The sequence below is a fragment of the Helicoverpa zea genome, chromosome 30 (genome assembly GCF_022581195.2).
Source record: "Helicoverpa zea isolate HzStark_Cry1AcR chromosome 30, ilHelZeax1.1, whole genome shotgun sequence".
Taxonomy (NCBI): Eukaryota; Metazoa; Arthropoda; class Insecta; order Lepidoptera; family Noctuidae; genus Helicoverpa; species Helicoverpa zea.
In genome coordinates, this window is record NC_061481.1 from 1,986,861 (window position 1) to 2,005,723 (window position 18,863).

Genomic DNA, 18,863 nt, shown 5'->3' on the forward strand with positions numbered 1-18,863 from the left:
GTCTTTTGTTTTTGACGTTCGAAAAGTGCTGATTTTCAGCCTACTTTGAATAAATGACTTTTTGATTTGATTTGCTTGAAAGCGCTGGTTTTCTCTTATCTTAGAACCTAGTAGTATTTTTTGAAAATAATGATAGCGTAATCGAGACTCGTAAACTTGGGAAAACCCCCGGGGGGTGGGAGGGGAAATATACATAGGTATAGGTAGATAGTAACGTTTCTCGTCCCCTTGACACCCAGATTTTAGCTAGCTTCTTTCCATCTAAGAAGATATTGCGTTATGACATCTCCGCTAGTCATTTTGTTCTGCAAGTTTTAGTCTTTATTATGAACGAGACTTTATGATAACAAGTTTATCAAGTTTAATAATGTAAATAACCTTTACATTAAAATCCTCGGTCACAACTATCAACAGACATTATATGCATTTGTAGCATAAGGAAAACCCGTATTTATTATTATTAATTCTACTAATATAACAAAGAGGAAACATTTCTTTGGTTGTTTGTACCGTAAAAGCTCCGGAACTACTGAACGGATTTTGATGAAACTTAGCAGCAATAAAACTTATATCAGAATAATTTATAGACTGCTTTTTATTCGAGTGTGGGAAGTATTTTCCTTAAATAAAAGTAGTTTCTAGTTCTTTAAATAAATAATAAAAAAAAAACAGGTTCAAAATTCTTAGTTTGTACCCTAACTACGGAACCGATTTGACAAATTCTTTCACTGTTGGGGCGCTACACTCTTCCCGAGTAACATAGGCTATATTTTATCCCGGTACGGGCAGTAGTTCCCACGGGACGCGGGTGACACCGCGGGAAATCGTCCAATTACTGTTACAGCCTTTTCATCGTCCCACTGCTGGGCTGCGGCCTCCTCTCACACGGAGAAGGATTGAGCGTTAATCACCACGCTTGCTCAATGCGGGTTGCTGATTTCAGACTTATAGTCCAGGTTTTTGGAACCGTGCAACTAATGTGACGTTTCATAGGTGCCTGCAAAGGCCTATGTGAAATAAAAAGATTTTGATTTTGAGGTTTCCTCAAGATGTTTTCCTTCAATCATCCACTTATTTCATTTTATAAAAGCGAAAGTTTGTATGTAATGGATGTTTGTTCCTCTTTCACGCAAAAGCATCTGGATGGATTTTGATGAAACTTTGCAGTAATATAGCTCGCATCAGAATAACGTATACTTAGGTACTACTTTTTTATCTGGGGAGTGGTTAATACAGGAAGCGGATAAAACCTTTATTTTTCGATTAGAGATTGAAATAAGATTAAAATCTATACTAATATTATAAAGAGGAAAACTTTGTTTGTTTGGTTGTAATGGATAAACTCAAAAACTACTGGACCGATTTTAAATATTCTTTCACCATTAGATAGCTGTATTATCTGCGAGTAACATAGGCTATATTTTATCCCGGTGCGGGCAGTAGCTCCCACGGGACGCGGGTGAAAAGGCGGGAAAACGGCTAATAAATATAAGGAGGAAACAGTTTTGGGTTTGTTTGTACCCAATGACACCAATAAAACAAGTTGACTACAAAAATAATATTTATTCGAAGTTTATTCAGATTTACACGTCATTTTAATCTCACTTGTCATTTTGACGGCTTACGTCATGTGTCAAAATATTCATTAATCTTTTACATTATAAAAATTGTACGTATTTGTAACATTTCTTTTTTAAACAATCCTGGAGTGTGACATGCCAACATCCTGCCAAGTTGTGAAATATTGTTTAAAAACTGCAGGCTCCGTGCCTTGAGGAATCTTCACTACGTGCACCTGTGAAAAAATAATTTAGTTTATTCTTCATCATCTGTCTAGTCTTTTACCAACTATGTAGGGGTGAACAGTTGCTATAGTCTGTTTTTTAATCTCGTAGACTAAACTGACATTACGAGTGTGGTCAGTTTATTGCAAATTCTTAAATAGTGATGTGGCACGACCGAAACTTAGCGTCAATAAAATCAAGTATTGTTTTTTTACAATAAGACATCCTGAAATAATATTATTCTTGATGATTACGCATGGTGGTCAGATATCCCTGGCAGTTTGTAGCACGTCGTGCAGCCGTGTGTACGTACGTGAATTGTAAATATAAAACTTTGAATGAATATTAAATTCGTCTATTATAGATAAAAAGTTACGATTCAACAAACCGATATCGTAAGTACAACACTGCACAAAAAAGCTAGCAATATTATTTGTAAGTTTGACATTTTGAAATTTAGTCTACGAGATTAAAAAACAGACTATAGAACCAACGAGGCGTTAAGGTTCCTTGTCAAATCAAAACCAATCTGTCAAAGATTGGTCTTGATTAATGGGTGATTTTATTATGAAAATGATGGGCATATAAGGGCGGAGCTAGTAACGGTCCTCGTCCCCTGAACACCCGCATTTTGGCGCGCTACTTTCTTAGGAGATTATACGTCTTGAAATTTCCGCTCGTCGATGCACGTGCATGTATGAGTGACATTTTTACGAACGTTAGCGGGTAGCTTCACGACTATTTACAAGGGAATATATTCTAATCTGTGTTATTACTCACCCATGAAGGATAGCTCTTGGATGCGATCAATTGTTGCGCCTTTGTCATAGCTTCGTTCTTTTCCTAGAAAAATAAAACAAATAAACATATAATATAAATGTTTATGTAATATGTAATAAACAAAAAGAAATAGGGCGAGAATTATCATGGGAGGAATAGTGTAGCAGGAGTGAATGACATAATTATTAAAAGTATTGTAGGTACCTATATTTTTCAAAATAAGTGTTATTTTATGAGAAGGAAAGATATTTTTATAGGAGTATTGCTACTTACTTTGTCACTGGATTGCCTGCCAGTCCAAACATAGATGCTGCCAGTCACGGTATCCAAAACGTAACTATCCTGTTAAATGAAAAAAAAAAAACTTTTTAAAAATACATCGACAAAATGCATGGTTGCATGCATGCATGGTTTACTTGACATTACAATTTTAATTCTGGATATTTGACTATTTTTGAGGGTAGTGAAGCGTTGATTGGGTTCCTTGAGACATCTGTCAAAAATTGGCCATGATTGACTTTTAGTGACTTGGTTTAAAAAAAAAGGGCGTGTTTCAAAGAAAGCGTGCCTATGAGGGCGGAGACAAACGTTCATCGTCCCCCGAACACCCGCATTTTGGTGCTACTTTTTTTTGTTTTCCATGACTTTATATCCCCCAAAGAACTCTTCAATTACTAAGTAAATGGCTAGGCAGATAAAGATATAGATAGGTAGCTTACACCAGTTTTCAGCTGATCCTGTCTGAAAGGTCCAGCGATGGATGTCACTGACAGTTTTCCATTCATTTCAGATAGTTGGAGCAGCACCACGGATTGCGCCTCACTGCGCTCAAAAGCCTGAAAATATATGCAAAAGATTAATAACACAATTCATTAAATTATATATGGCCAATTTCAGCCGCAGCGGCTGTTCACATTTAAGGAGATCAACCAGCGCAGGAGATATTATAGTTTGGGCACATTTGCTTGGATACAGGTGCACTCACCATTCCTTCAATTTTGGGTTGCCCATAAGTAACTGGGTTGAACAGATCAAATAGGCAGACAATCCATGTAACACACTGGTACTCACCTACATCCCTTTAGCCTAAAACCCCACCGCTCCCCAATATAAGAAAAGGCTAGGCAAACAATTAACCGCCTAATATTTACCTGATCATCACCTCCGGCGCTGGCTTCAGGAACTAACTCCTTAGTACCGGATCCGAGAGCCGTAAAGAATTTCTGAACGTCCACATCACTTGAGTACTGGTCTGAAAAATTAATGTTTTTGTAAGAATTTTTTTGAAGGGATCTCTTCCCGCAGGTGGATAAGAGTGTGGCCTAATGTAAGTCTGTATGTAAGCTATGGTATTGCGAAGTTTCATTATAATTCAACTAGTATATTTTGCGTGAAAGAGGAACAAAGTTGCCCCGTATTTCGGAAGGCATATTAAATGGAAGCTGTCATTAAAAAAACTTTAGTAGTTCCGCCTTACCAAGGGGTATTGCCCAGGTAACTGGATTGAGGAGGTTAGATTAGTTGATTGAGAGAGATTGTTCGCAAGTTACCGCGGCGCTGGTACATAAAGGGCTTAAGAAGGGACATGGTGGGTTTTAGTCAGTAAGAGTCTGACACTCCCTCTCGCATATGTATTTGGTGATTTCCCACCAATAAAAAAGGCTAAAAATAGGCAGTTTACTTACCAACGATCTCAACCCTAGCTCTGCCATTATGATCCTGGTCTCTGATCTGATTAGCTACTGATATAGCCTTGAGTTTCTCCACATTCCTCGCGGATTCTCCGACGTAGACCAACACATCGTTACCGACGTCGAGTATGAAGACATCTCCCTTGTTCATTGAGGAGAATACTGGGTCTACCTGTAAAACGAAGAGGAAATAAAATTAGGTATATCTTACTAGCCATTTTCCCGCGAGATTCATCGGCGTCCTGTGGAAACTACTGCACGTAAAAGAATAAAATATAGCCTATGTTACTCGGGAAGAGTGTAGCTTTACACAGTGACAGAATTTTTCTGATCAGTTCAGCAGTTTCGGAGCTTTTAAAGTGACCTTTGCACACACGAGTATGGCTCGACCGTTTTCATGAGATAAAACATCTATATATAGGTAGATAGGATAAAATATACATAAACATTTAAAACCACGAAGGACTCGTGGATAAGTCAGGGGCAGTTAGATGCCAGTAAGTCTGACAGCCAGTCTTACCTAGGGGTATTGGGTTGCCCGGGTAACTGGGTTGAGGAGGTTAGATAGGCAGTCGCTCCTTGTAAAACATTGGTACTCAACTCCACCCAGTTAGACTGGAAGCCGACCCCAACATAGTTGGGAAAAGGCTCGGGAGATGAAGATATTTAAAACCATGGTAAAGTACATACCTGTCTAGTACGAATGTTTCTCTTCCCCTTAACTTGCAGTAACCTCTTCTCAGCACCCGGGTTAGTCACGACGTGGCTGAAGCCGCTTGTGTTGCCTCCAGAAAGGTATTGTATACCTAGAATAAATAAACATATGAAGTGAGAACCCCTTTTTTGGGAGGTCGGTTAGAAATAACAAGTCTTACTTTGGTGGGTGCGTCAGTGTTAGTATTTTTTGCCTTCTAATATTTTAAACGGTGTAAAGTTTGTTTTTTTGAAAAACTAATTTCAGATTTGAAATATTCTTTCTTGAATCTAAATATATTAAGGCAATCCTACAAACGTACGATTTAAACTGAAAACTTACTTTTTTTAAATCGGTATTACCAAAATTCTCGTAATGTAATATTTTTTTATGAATTAACCGCATTAAAAATCTATTGAACCAAAACACAATCCAAACTAATATTATAAATAATAATAATATAATTTGCCATCCAACGTGGCAATGCTGCCAGCCTCTTGGGTACACTCCCGGTGGGCAGCGATGAGGAGTTTTTTGATGCCATTTTTTAGTTGTATATATGTATAAATAAGGCTTTTTTTTTACGTCATGTAAATATCTATATTATAAATGCGAAAGTAACTCTGTCTGTCTGTCTGTCTTTTCTTCACACCTAAACTACTGAACCGATTTGTGTGAAATTTGGTACAGACATAGTTTAAAACTTGAGAAAGGACATAGGATAGTTTTTATTACAAAAAAAAATAAAATTATTCCGGACATATAGCGCCATCTATTGGTCAAATCAAAAATCTGCTGGTAGTCACTATTCCACGCGAACGAAGTTGCGGGCAAAAGCAAGTATTAAATAATCATAATTAAACCTAAGCAATACAAGGACTAACTCAGCACTTCTTTTTTTTATGTCGGTTCAATACTCGTGTCATTCATTAGAACGATCGTTTAGACATGAACGAAGCTAATTAGTCTGTTCTTACAATTGTCTGTGAGCTATTGATGTTCAATTAGAACGAATTAAAAATTGTAGTTCGTTGACGGAAGTGAGTCATAAGAGTGGGGCCTGGCAGTCATTAGAGATCGCATTAAAAATGTACCGTATTTTCAATACAAATAGAGTTGAAAATTTAATTAAAACTATCATATTGTTGTTTTCACATGCCGTGCTACGAATGTGCGCAACCTTGAGTGAATTCCCATAAAACCTCTAAAAATGCTAATAATACGGGCAGTTTTTGTTATATAATATAAAAATATGACGTCATAATTTAAAAGTCCATTGTGATCGTTGTTATGTATTTCAACATTACTACAAGAAAAACAGCTAAAAAGTCAGCGCTATCTATTATCGAGTAGCAGAACTAAAACACTCCAAACTGTTTTGCAACACCAACAGATGGCGCTACATATTACTTGCTACAAACTATCAAAATAATATCTTCTTTAGTTGAGTAAGTTAGTTAGTCAATTATTTACATACCTGCAGGGAAATATCCTTTAAACTGCTGGCTTTCTTGTCCCATAACCTCTCTATGTTGTACAGCGGCTCCTTCAAACTTGTCATCGAGGCCTACTGTCAAGATGGCGGCGGCACCCGACTCGTCTTGAGTAGACTCGCTGCCGATCCAGTAGTGGATGTCCCAGGATAAACGGTTTCTTTTGTCTGCTGTAGTCTGTAAAAAATAAATTGTTCATTTACTATGACATAATATAGGAAAATAATAACACTGATCTGTGTGAGAGGATGCCTCTATACCTAGTAATGGGAAGCTATAGAAAAGCTGAAAATGATGATAGAAAACGTATCGGTTATAAGCTTGAAAAAATAAGTATAAGGTAGAATAAGTAAAAAAAAATACTTGAGCTATATAAATTATAAAATGTTAAGAACTCGGCAAATAACTTTGCCTCTATGACGTCAGCCATTTGATGCTGATCATGTTCAGAATGTACCTACATTTTGACTACGCAGTGAAGTCATTGGTCATTCTTTGGACCGGCAAAGTTATTTGAAGAGAAAGACAAAAATTGAACTTACCTTAAGTACAATGTAGGAGTCTCCTTTATAGAATTTGCCGAAGTCATTCGGTGGCACTGCAACCGGCTCGAAAGCCTGTGAAACAAATAATTAAATGAGTTTACAAACTAACGGCTGAATATTTTTTGTTATTTTAACATTTTCTTCAATTTTATAACCAAAAAACTTTAACTCAAACGTCCAAACATTATTTTCAGTTGTTGTTTTAGTTCAGCTACTCGACAACAGATGTCGCTACTTACATTAATTCTCCAAACTTCAACACCAGCTTGGCGGCCGGCGTTCGCGAAAGCTGTGTGCACTCTTGCTTTGCTTCTGGCATCCTGAAGTAATAAAAAATACGTTAAAATACACTTTTACATACATATACTGGTTCTTTCTCTTTTTATCAGCGTCTAGAGACAATCAACTCCTGAAAACGCAAAAAAATAAAGAATTTCTGTTTAGTTTGTAAAAAGTGTCTTTCCCGTCTTATGGCTTTTTAGTATTTCTATAATTAAGGTATATCCTACGTTTTAAACTGTAAACCTCGTTTTTAAAGTCGCTTAAAACAATTGTTTGTATAACCGATCGATTACGTAAACGGCTGTCAGTGAAATTGACCCTTAGTAGGTCATCTAGTTACATTCGACCTTTACAACCAAACGATCCATTATGAGAATGAATGTTTATATCGTGAGCACGAAGTAAGGAAAGATAGCGGAGATGCCAAAAGGCAGGTATAGTTATCGGCACGGATAATGAGCTCTCGGCGGAAGAGTGGGGATCGCTTTGCGCACTGCACACTTATGGCAATAAACCAATAAATCACTTCTGTGCAGGTGAAGGTCAGGGCTCAATATCCTTGCCGATGATTATAGGTTGGGCGCCTTTTGCTAGGTCATATTCATACCATGGACATGACCGAATCGATCAGTTACGAGTGAACTAACGAAGCTTTCGGGTTCTTTGAGACATCTGTCAACGATTTTTGGTATTACAGAAAATGTTAAAGTCCAAAGAAGGCGTATAAAGGCGGAGCTAGTAACGTTCCTCATCCCCCTCGCACCCGCATGTTGTCGCGCTACTTTCTTAGGAGATTTTGCGTTATGACATCTCCGATAGTCATTTGTTCTCCATGGTAATGAATGGTCTTTATATCGTGACCTTATCGCGACCTGGGGATCACCGCGCCCTTATGATGTCAGTATAAATAAATTGCAGGTATATAGGACTATATCTCTCCCTTGGTGATTACGTTATTTTGGGGGTTAGGGGAACGGAAGTTTTTTGGCTAACTCAGGCGTTTTTATTTCGTGCTTAGGCTTACGGCGTCTTCTTTTTTTCCCTTATTTAACTTTAAAAACAAATGTGCACAATATTAAGTTAAGGAAGCATTGAAAAACTTGACAAAAAAAAATTTGTGTTATAGGGGGGTCGAATTTGGCTCGAAATGGTTCGTGTAATATAACCCACGGCTGGTGTGTCGCTTTTTTTTGCTCGAACTTGGCGGACACACTGCCGTGTGTCTAGATAATTCAGGAAAAAAAAGGTAGTTCCTAGTAGACGCGAGAAAATAGCGGGAAATCGGTTCATCCTCCGAGCCTTTTTCCCAAACTATGTTGGGGTCGGCTTCCAGTCTAACCGGATTCAGCTGAGTACCAGTGCTTTACAAGAAGCGACTGCCTATCTGACCTCCTCAACCCAGTTACCCGGGCAACCCGATACCCCTTGGTTAGACTGGTGTCAGACTTACTGGCTTCTGACTACCCGTAACGACTGCCAAGGATGTTCAATGACAGCCGGGACCTACAGTTTAACGTGCCATCCGAAACACAGTCATTGGTGTCTAAGATATACTTAGAAAGTACATACAAACTTAGAAAAGTTGCATTGGTACTTGCCTGAACCTGGGATCGAACCCGCGCCCTCATACTCGAGAGGTTGGTTCGTTGCCCACTAGGCCACCACGACTCGGGAAATCGGTTAGTTACTTAAAAAACAAAATCCATATTGCTGGTCAACGCCCCACGTAGGCAATATTTCGTCTCAAAAAACAAGTCAGCCATCATTTAAACTAGACGCCACATCATTGAGTCTATAAATCTAGCTAGAATTACTTCAAAGACGACTCGCAGGCCTGTTTACTAAATATCTAGACGTTTATATTAGCTGTTTTATCATTCTAAACGTAACAAGACTAAAAATATCTTAGGAAACACGTGTAGAGAGTAAAAAACTGGTTAGGCGTGAGCCGGTCTCGCAAGGAGGTTTCGTACTGATTTAATAGTAGCTGTTTTCACCCATTGGTTGCCCGGGTAACTGGGTTGAGGAGGTCAGATAGGGCAGTCGCTTCTTGTAAAGCACTGGTACTCAACTGCATCCGGTTAGACTGGAAGCCGACCTCAACATAGTTGGGAAAAGGCTCGTGTCCCGTGGGAACTTCTGCCCGTACCGGGATAAAATATAAGTAGCCTATGTTACTCGAGAAGAGTGTAGCTTTCCAACGAGTGAAAGAATTTTTCTCATCGGTTCAGAAGATTCGGAGCCTTAACAAACAAATAAATGTTTCTTTATAATTGTTGAGCAAAGAAACACGTTGTTTCAATTATTATTTTTGTTGTGTTTTAGCTAATTTGTTTTGTGTCATTATGGCGAGATTTTACCAAAAATGTTCGCGAATAAAAGTACCTACGCTATGTCGCGAGTCCACAGCTAGCATGTGTTCGCGCGGCGGTTGCAGTGTCGCGGACATGTTAGTAATGTTCGCGCGCAATGTGTTACTGTTTGCTACAGCGAGTACACCACGAGATACAGACGTGTCCGTCACGAACGGATCCCTAAATTGTTTCTAAATAGATTTTTATGTTCTGTCGACTGATTTTCGGATTTTATTAGCTTCATAGTAAACTCGAGGCTCAGTAAAAGCCACATGTCAGTGTCAAGGTTAAGCTGATTTTACCGCGGTCGGTTTTTAGATGGGTGACCAGCTATTACTTATCTGTGTGAAATTGAAAGGCAGTTCAAACTGGTTCGTCCACTGTAAATTGATATTTGATTTTATTTGATAATCCAAATTTTTGCAATGAATGAAAACTATGCTGGGGTCGGCTTCCAGTCTAACTGGATGCAGCTGAGTACCAGTGTGCTACAAGGAGCGATCTGCCTATCCGACTTACTCAACATATTTGTCCGGGCAATAGGTACGATGCGACAAAACTTGGTAAGACTAGTTGTCGGGCTTACAGGCTTCTGACTACCCGGAACGACTGCCGAGGATGTTCAAATGAATGACTGAATGATGACGAATGATGGTCACCCTTCAACGGAGTGACCGCACCAAGCGTTGCTTAACTTTATGGTCGATTGACCCGTGCAATTAAACCAAACGCTATTTATTCAAAGTACTCAAATAAATTAAAGGCGCCAACAGACCACATAGATCTACCTAATTATAAACATAAGTTTATTACACTTCATAAAATATTATTTTTGATCTACCTATACTTTTTGCTCGCACCACGAAAAATTGGTTTTGCAATAAAATCTTAAAGGAAACCACAGTTTTGGAAATTAGCCAAGACATAGTCAATATCTGAAACTTTTTTTTCAGCAAATATTTCTAGCCGTTTTCACGATTTCAACTGCGTCTGAATCGAACTATGTATAATCACCGGCACGAATCTTGAGCGGTGACCTTCACCTGCGCAGAAGTAATTTATTGGGTCCCTTTTGTGGTATGAAGTGCGGCGCGGGGGCGGGCTAGAGCGGTGATTGGCCCGCAGCGCATCGCGCTTTGCTAATAAATCTCTTCTGCGCAGGTGAAGGTCAGCGCTCAAGATTCGTGCCGATAACTATCCGATTTGAAAGTCATCTCTTAGACACTGATGCCCATTTTCACCAACAAATACCTAAATTTAGGGATCCCGTAAGAGCTTTTAGGGAACACTTAATACGAATTTCGTTTTCACCAAAGTTTAAGTGTGCCTTATAACCTTAATTTATTGGGGGAGCCTTTATTCTAAGTGACACTTAGTTAGGGAAACGTTAAGAGATTGTTGGTGAAAACGGGCATAGAACTTTTAGTCGCCCGAATGTTTGTTTGGGATCATAAATCAGTATGAAGATGAATGGTAGTACGCACATTACAAAGATATTAGATAGGTAGTTAGCCGGTATCGAACGACTGAAAACTTTGATTAGATTCAAGATTTTCTTTAAAATGTAATTTCCACGGGACGCGGGAGAAACCGCGGGAAACTGCTAGTCGGTCATATGGGTAATTGAAAATCTTATACTAATATTATAAAGCTGAAGAGTTTGTTTACTTGCTTGAACGCGCTAATCTCAGGAACTACAGGTGCAATTTGAAAAATTATTTCAGTGTTAGATAGGAAGGTTATAGGCTACTTTTTATCCTGGCTCATGCAGAGGTTTCCACGGGATGCGGGTGAAACCGCTGGCAGAAGCTAGTAAATATTGTACACACAGATAAATATATTTGTAGCTACATACCTACATATACAATTTATGATACCTCTTAAAGAATTCAAGTGGATTACACTAATACGTATGATCAATCTTACTAATATTATAAATGCGAGTGTTTGCAATGATATATGCACATAAAATATGTACCTTGGTATGTATGTATTTTGTATATGTGTGATGTTTGTATAATATAATCATCGGCACGAATCTTGAGCGCTGACCTTCACTTGCGCAGAAGTGATTTACATATTAGCAAAGAACCAATCCCGAATGACGGCTATTACGCGATGCGCTGCACTTCATACCACAAAAGGGACCGAAAAAAATACTTCTGCGCAGGTGAAGGTCAGCGCTCAAGATTCGTGCCGATGATTATTTGTTTCTAATTCTTTCATGTAAAGTATCATCATCATCATCATCTCAGCCATAGGACGTCCACTGCTGAACATAGGCCTCCCCCTTTGTAAAGTATACTTGATAGATATTGATAGCAATTGCAGAACCAGCTGCCTTCCATGGTTTTACCTACATCCCGATCCCTATAAAACCGTTACCTAATACTGAAAAAAATATCTAATTGTTCAAGTAGTTCCTAAAATAAGCGCAGTCAAACAACAAAATAAGTAGGTATTAGGTATAAAGTTTTACTTTTTGATGTTTTAATTTGAAATATGCCTTTAAAGCCACGGGAGGAAGCTAGTCTATGAGTTATTTTTAAAATGATTTATTTTCAATAGAGATGATAAAATAACTGATATAGAAACATATGTTTTATATTAACTGAATGATTGTAATGAATCCGGTCAAGGGTGAGCTGTACATGCTGAGAAGCACTGTTCAATTCAATTTTCCACTTTTTTTTCCACGTTTTTTACACTATGTAATATAAAGAGGAATCATTTGTTTGCATCATAAAGGCTCCGAAATTATTGAACCTTTAAAAAATATATTTAGCTGTAGGAAACTAGTAACAAGGGCTAAATTTTATCCGGGTTCGGGCAATTAGTTGTCCTGAGGCACATTTGTAGGGAATCAGCTAGTTCCTATAATGCGAAATTAACTGTATATCTGCGTCTAATTCTCGCGTTTTAAAAACTATTTGTTGAAGCGATTTATATTTTTTTTTTAAATCGTAGGTACACAAATAGCCTTGACGACTCCAATTCTTGAAGAAAACATTTTAAGCTCTACAGCACTTTTTATCTACGTACTTACTTCTCTTGTAAGGAAATCAGCCAGCTGCGCAGGACATGTTAAAGTGCACAAGCATCTGCGCAGACATAGGTGCACTTACTATTCGAGAACTCTTGCACAGCCTTTGCTCTATGTGACAGCTGCATCAATGAACCTTACCTTATCAGTAAGCGATGTAATCTGCCCAGTGACAGGCTGTGTCCTGGTGGCGCTCCTGGGAGCAGCATATGTGACTGCTGCCACCAGCAGTAGAACTCCTAACACCTTCATTCTGTAACAAAATACATCAATTATACTTATTTATCACTACATAGTACCTTTAAAACAAAGTCGCTTTTTCTATCCCTCTATACTTAGCTAATTATTTTTGCAGGTACGCTTTTAAATCTTCAAAACTACGCAACCGATTTTCATGCGTTTTTTTTAATAGTTGAAGTGATTAAGAAGGAAAGTTCATATGTATGATAACATAATTATGTAGGTACGTTAAATACTGAGGAAATACTGAAGTTCCGTGCGAAACCCGAGCGGGTCGCTAGTTTATTATATTTTAACAAAATATACGACAATGTATGACGCCAGTCTAATCAAGGGGTATTGGGTTGTCCGCGTAACTGGGTTGAGGAGATCAGATAGGTACTTAGTATGGTACTCAGCTGGATCCGATTAGACTGGAAGCCGACCCCAACATAGTTGGGGAAGGCTCGGGAATTCAATGACTTAATCGTTCATCCATTTATAAGCTACGATGCATGCAATGGACAGACAAATAATTCCTACTCCTTTTTAAACCTATAATTTTTCTATTACCACACAGCTGGTACTACAACACATACAAACAATAGTGACTCACACATACACAGTACATTTAAGAGCAATGAGTAACAATGAACTCACCATGGTCGGTTGACTAATAAAGAAAGGCTAGGAATCTTAGGCTGACTACAGACGTATCAACTTTGTGAAGCAACTAAATGTTTCCCGCGGTTTTTAGAACGTCCCGAGGAAATTACTTCAAGCAGTTGCTTTAAGTGTAGATTATCTAGGTATTATTTTGATCTTTACTTATTTCACTTATTCGAAGGGCACCACGGGATCTTAACTTGAAAGTTTGGCTGTTTGAATGTTTGTTGTTCTTTCACTCATAAACTACCCGATGGATTTTGATGAAACTTGGCAGTTTATATAGCTTATGTATCAGAATAACATACAGGCTAGTTTTAATATGGGTTTGAAGTAGCTTCTTATCATGTGTTGCTGGGGAGTTTGTTGCGCCACTTCTTCTTCCCAGCAAAAACACATAGGAAGTGGTGAAGGGCGGGCGTTTTGGGGGCTGTCTTTTGTTTTTGACGTTCGAAAACTGCTGATTTATCTATCTAGCCTAATTTAAATAAACGTTTTTGAGATTGAGTTCATGAAACTTGGTGAATGTTGATAGTAATACATAAGCAAGAATACTTAGATGCATTTTTTTCCAAGTGTAAAATCTTCCTAACCGACACAGTTTGTAAGCAGTAATTATATCATTCTACGTGGTTTAGTTAACAACTATTATTTTTTTCCTTAACCAGAGCAGTTTAGACAAAGAAGTTTATATAGCTACACATGCGGATATATAATATGTATAGATGGCCATCTTGATAATTCTAACAACCATAATTTGAAGGTATAATGTTTTTCACTATGTTGGGGTCTTACAGTCTAATAGGATACAGCAGTTCATGAGATACAGCCTGGTAACATCATCCTCCGAGCCTTTTTCCCAATCATGTTGGGGTCGGCTTCCAGTCTAACCGGATTCAGCTGAGTACCAGTGCTTTACAAGAAGCGACTGCCTATCTGACCTCCTCAACCCAGTTACCCGGGCAACCCGATACCCCTTGGTTAGACTGGTGTCAGACTTACTGGCTTCTGACTACCCGTAACGACTGCCAAGGATGTTCAATGACAGCCGGGACCTACAGCCAGGGAGATACAGCCTGGTAACAGACGGACCAAAAGACATCCATGTAGGTAATAGGGTCCAACTGACCGTAAGTAGTTATTATATACCTAGTGCGTTTTATTCTTTAAGAAAAACACGAGTTCGTAATTGCGGGATTGTTCGCGCGAGTTACCGCGGCGCTGGTACATAAAGGGCTTAAGAAGGAACATGGTGGGTTTAAGTCAGTAACCTCCCCACTCAGAAACATAAAGGGCCTTACTACAAAAACTTTAAACCCTGTTTTACACTTGTCTAATAAAATTTTGGCTGCAAAATGAACCATATGTCAACGTCATAATTTGACATTTTTTTAGACAAGGCATAAACTGACGTTTAAAAGTTTTTGTGGTAAGACGGTTAATGATTACTTAAGTCACTCCTTAGTGACGGAAAGTCATACAAATCCTTGGAATGGTTTAAGTAACCATTAAATGTCTCTGAGTGGGGAGGTAAGAGTCTGACACTCCCTCATGCTGCGGGAGGAGTCATTTGATGATTATTCATCAAAAAAAAAAAAAATATTTTTGACAGAATTTGATTGAAATTATGTTTTTTGGCATTCGGACATTACTTATAAATAAACGATTATCGAAATTACAAGAAGTCGTAGGTCACGCTTAAGTATATCGGAGTTACGCAAACAATTTTATCTAATAATAACAATATATAAACAATAAATGATAAGGAATGTGTCTATGAAATGATTACTTCATAGTTTCAGACATATAACCATCACCTATTTATTTTAAAACTAACCTGCTAAGTTAAGCCCGATTCTGCTAAGTTAATAATGTCAAAATTGAATAGACATTGCAGTTTTAACCTTAGCGGGCATTCAGCTACTAATATAAGACCAATCGTATTCCAATGACATTCGATTGGTTTGCGATTGGCCTGCCATTTGGTCTATACGGTAGTTTACTCTACAATCTTATTACAATCGTAAATAATTTGAAAACAATATGATTCATAATTGAATCACAGAAACTGATAAAAACGTTTATTAAATAAAATTGCGGAATGCCACATACGCGTCAATCGTAATCGAGTCGTGATTGGATCTCAATCGGATGTGAATCGTATGTCGCTTGAGTAAAATTTGTAGAATCGCGCCCCTACTCTTCGACTGTCAAATTCTATACTAGTATTAGGGTTGCCACCAGTACTTTACTATAAAGTATTGTACTTTATTTCAAGTAATTGTACTTTATACTTTATGAAAACAACTAGCTTTTGCCCGCAACTTCGTTCGCGTGGAATAGTGACTACCAGCAGATTTTTGATTTGACCAATAGATGGCGCTATATGTCCGGAATAATTTTATTTTTATTTTTTTTGTAATAAAAACTATCCTATGTCCTTTCTCAAGTTTCAAACTATGTCTGTACCAAATTTCACACAAATCGGTTCAGTAGTTTAGGCGTGAAGAAAAGACAGACAGACAGACAGAAAGACAGAAAGACAGACAGACAGACAGAGTTACTTTCGCATTTATAATATTAGTTTGGATAAAGTACACGAAAATACTCTTTTTAAATAATTTCTGAACGCAACCTAACCTCAAATGTCATAATGTCTACAATGTCAGTGTTATTGTCATTGTCACAATTTTTCAGTAGGATTTGATAAAAACCGCAAAAATCAATAAAAAATAATGTTTTGAAACAAAATAATAAATAAAATTAAATTGTACTTTATTTTTATACTGTGTACTTTTTTTTCTTACCTATTATTACCAATGCACTTTATCTGCCAAAAAAAAGGTGGCAACCCGAACTAGTATTAGCTACAAATTATTTTCCCGCGGTTTCGCCCGCGTCCCGTGGGAACTACTGCCCGTACCGGGATAAAATATAGCCTATGTTACTCGGGGAGAGTGTAGCTTTCCAACAGTGAAATAATTTTACAAATTGGATCTGTAGTTTCGGAGACTTTCAGTTGCAAACAAAATTTTTTCCTCTTTATTTTATTAGAGCAAACACTTATTAAATTGTTACTCATGTTATGAAATAATAATTTGTAATGTAGGTATAGTTTGCTGTTTACGAAAATAAAACAGATAGACATGTGTTGCTGGGGAGTTTGTTGCGCCACTTCTTCTTCCCAGCAATAACACATTGGAAGTGGTGAAGGGCGGGCGTTTTGGAAGCTGTCATTATATAAAAAATTTGACGTTTATTGTTTTATTTTTTAATTTTGTTTCAAGAATGTTATAAAAATATACCTTTCTCTTAAAATAAACTAGATTCGTAACCGGCTTACATAAATATGAACTGTGTTACAATTTATTCATTTAAATAATTTATTTAATTATGCATACAAAGTTTTATAACATTTTTGTATCATTTTTTTGTTTGTTTGTTTGCACCATAAAGACTCCGAAATACTGAACCATTTAGGAAATATTTTTCACTGTTACGAAGCTACATTATCCCCGTGTAACATAAACTGTATTTTATCCCGGTAACATAGGCAATAGTAATATTTCAGTGTTAGCTCATTTATCAAGGATGGCTATATATTTTATCCGGATGCGTGAAGGTAGTGGTTCAAAATCGTTTTGTAAGCTTAGGTAACTAGCTACAAATAGAAAAAAATATAGAAAGCCTGTGGTTGTTAATTTTTTTATTACGAGTTAACATCTAAGTATTCCTACAACAGAAAATTAATTGATAACGAAATAATGTTTTTAAACATTGTTTTGTAACACCTATAACAGTTAAGTAATCTGATTTAAGACGTAACGTAACTGTATAAAGATCAATTTCAAATGTCACTGTCATTGATAAATTTGAAGAAATAAAAAAGTTAACCAACCTCATTTACGAAACAAAAAAAAAAACACAATAAAAACTTTTTTACAACAACAATATAAAAAAAAAAACAAACAAACAGCAACGTTCGATATTCAAATTAAAATTTGTGCAAACAAAAAAGGTTTTTACTCACGTGTTTTAAAAATAAGAACTATTTATGGTCACTTTTATCACGCATGCGCGGTCAGGCCGCGCGCTGACAACTGACAGTTTGACCTAAGATGGCCGACTACCAGTTTTATAGACCAACAATATTCATAACATAACAATGGAGAACGGATTTGTCTGTTTATTTTTCCTTGATAGCTGCACGTAGTTTTTTTTAAAGATTAATATTTATACCTGTCTCAAAGTAGATGTTTTTTGCACATTTTTCCTCTTAAGAATTTGATAAGACAAAAAGTTTGCACGTAAAACTTATTATATATGTACCCTCTTTGTCAATAAGTTGATTCATGTAGTCGAAAATAACTATAGGCATCTGCATTGGACAACAAACTACATAAGTTCTTTTACCTAATTTGTTATATTTTACTCGACTGTTTTTTGGAACTACTGATTTGAAAAATGCATTCAGTGTTAGATAGACTTTTTGTCTAGGAAGGCTACTTTTTATCCTAGGGAAGTAAACTAGTAGTTCCCTCGGGATGCAGGTGAAACTGCGGATAACAGCTAAGTAGTTTGATCATAAACGGTACCTATGACGATACAGATACCGGCACGGATCTTGAGCGCTCGGCGGAAGAGTGGGGATCGCTTTGCGCAACAAGGAACCAATCCCGAGTGACGGCTATGACGCGATGCGCTGTGGGCCAATAACCGCCTTACCCCTGCCCTCACTTCATACCACAAAAGGAACCCAATAAATCACTTCTGCGCAGGTGAAGGTCATCGCTCAAGATCCGTGCCGTGTTGATGATTATACCTAGGTACCTACTCTAAATTACTAGCGAAGACCATTGTCATCCTCCTTCCCAATTTTATTAGTGGTCGGCGCAGCATGTTTTCTTCTTCCATACTCTTCTATCTGCTGTCATCTCACAAGTAACATTCTTTCTAACCATAAGTATCTCTCACACAATCCATCCACCGTTTCTTGGTCGTCCTCTTCCTCTATACCCATTCATTAGATATTAAAAGACAAAAAGGTACAGATAAATGAAAAGCTTGTGATTTGTGAACCTAATTTTTTTTGTTGTATTTACAAACAGACAAACAACTTCATATATTTGTATGTATTCATGTATTTTATTAACATAACAGTACTGGGAATTAGTCCTATTCACATTGCGGTTTAGCGAACCAATTTATATTGTTGACAAATAGTATTATCATTTTGAGTTAACCATATGGCACTGTGAACTAGTTTGATTACCTGACTTTGCTTGTTTTTAAAGTCTAGTGGGTAAAGAACC

At 37.4% G+C, this 18,863-nt stretch overlaps 1 protein-coding gene across 1 annotated transcript; it reads right to left on the reverse strand.

The window, feature by feature from the left end:
* Positions 1–1,548: 1,548 nt before the first annotated feature.
* Positions 1,549–17,679, reverse strand: LOC124644658 (gelsolin-like). The gene is made up of 12 exons (XM_047184152.1): positions 17,582–17,679; positions 12,808–12,919; positions 7,227–7,307; positions 6,985–7,059; positions 6,427–6,619; positions 4,946–5,061; positions 4,250–4,427; positions 3,716–3,816; positions 3,284–3,400; positions 2,838–2,906; positions 2,565–2,627; positions 1,549–1,795 (listed from the first exon to the last, which is right to left on the reverse strand). Exons 2-12 carry the CDS (start codon positions 12,916–12,918, stop codon positions 1,694–1,696), a joined length of 1,206 nt encoding a protein of 401 aa, XP_047040108.1. The 5' UTR covers position 12,919; positions 17,582–17,679; the 3' UTR covers positions 1,549–1,693.
* Positions 17,680–18,863: the final 1,184 nt, after the last annotated feature.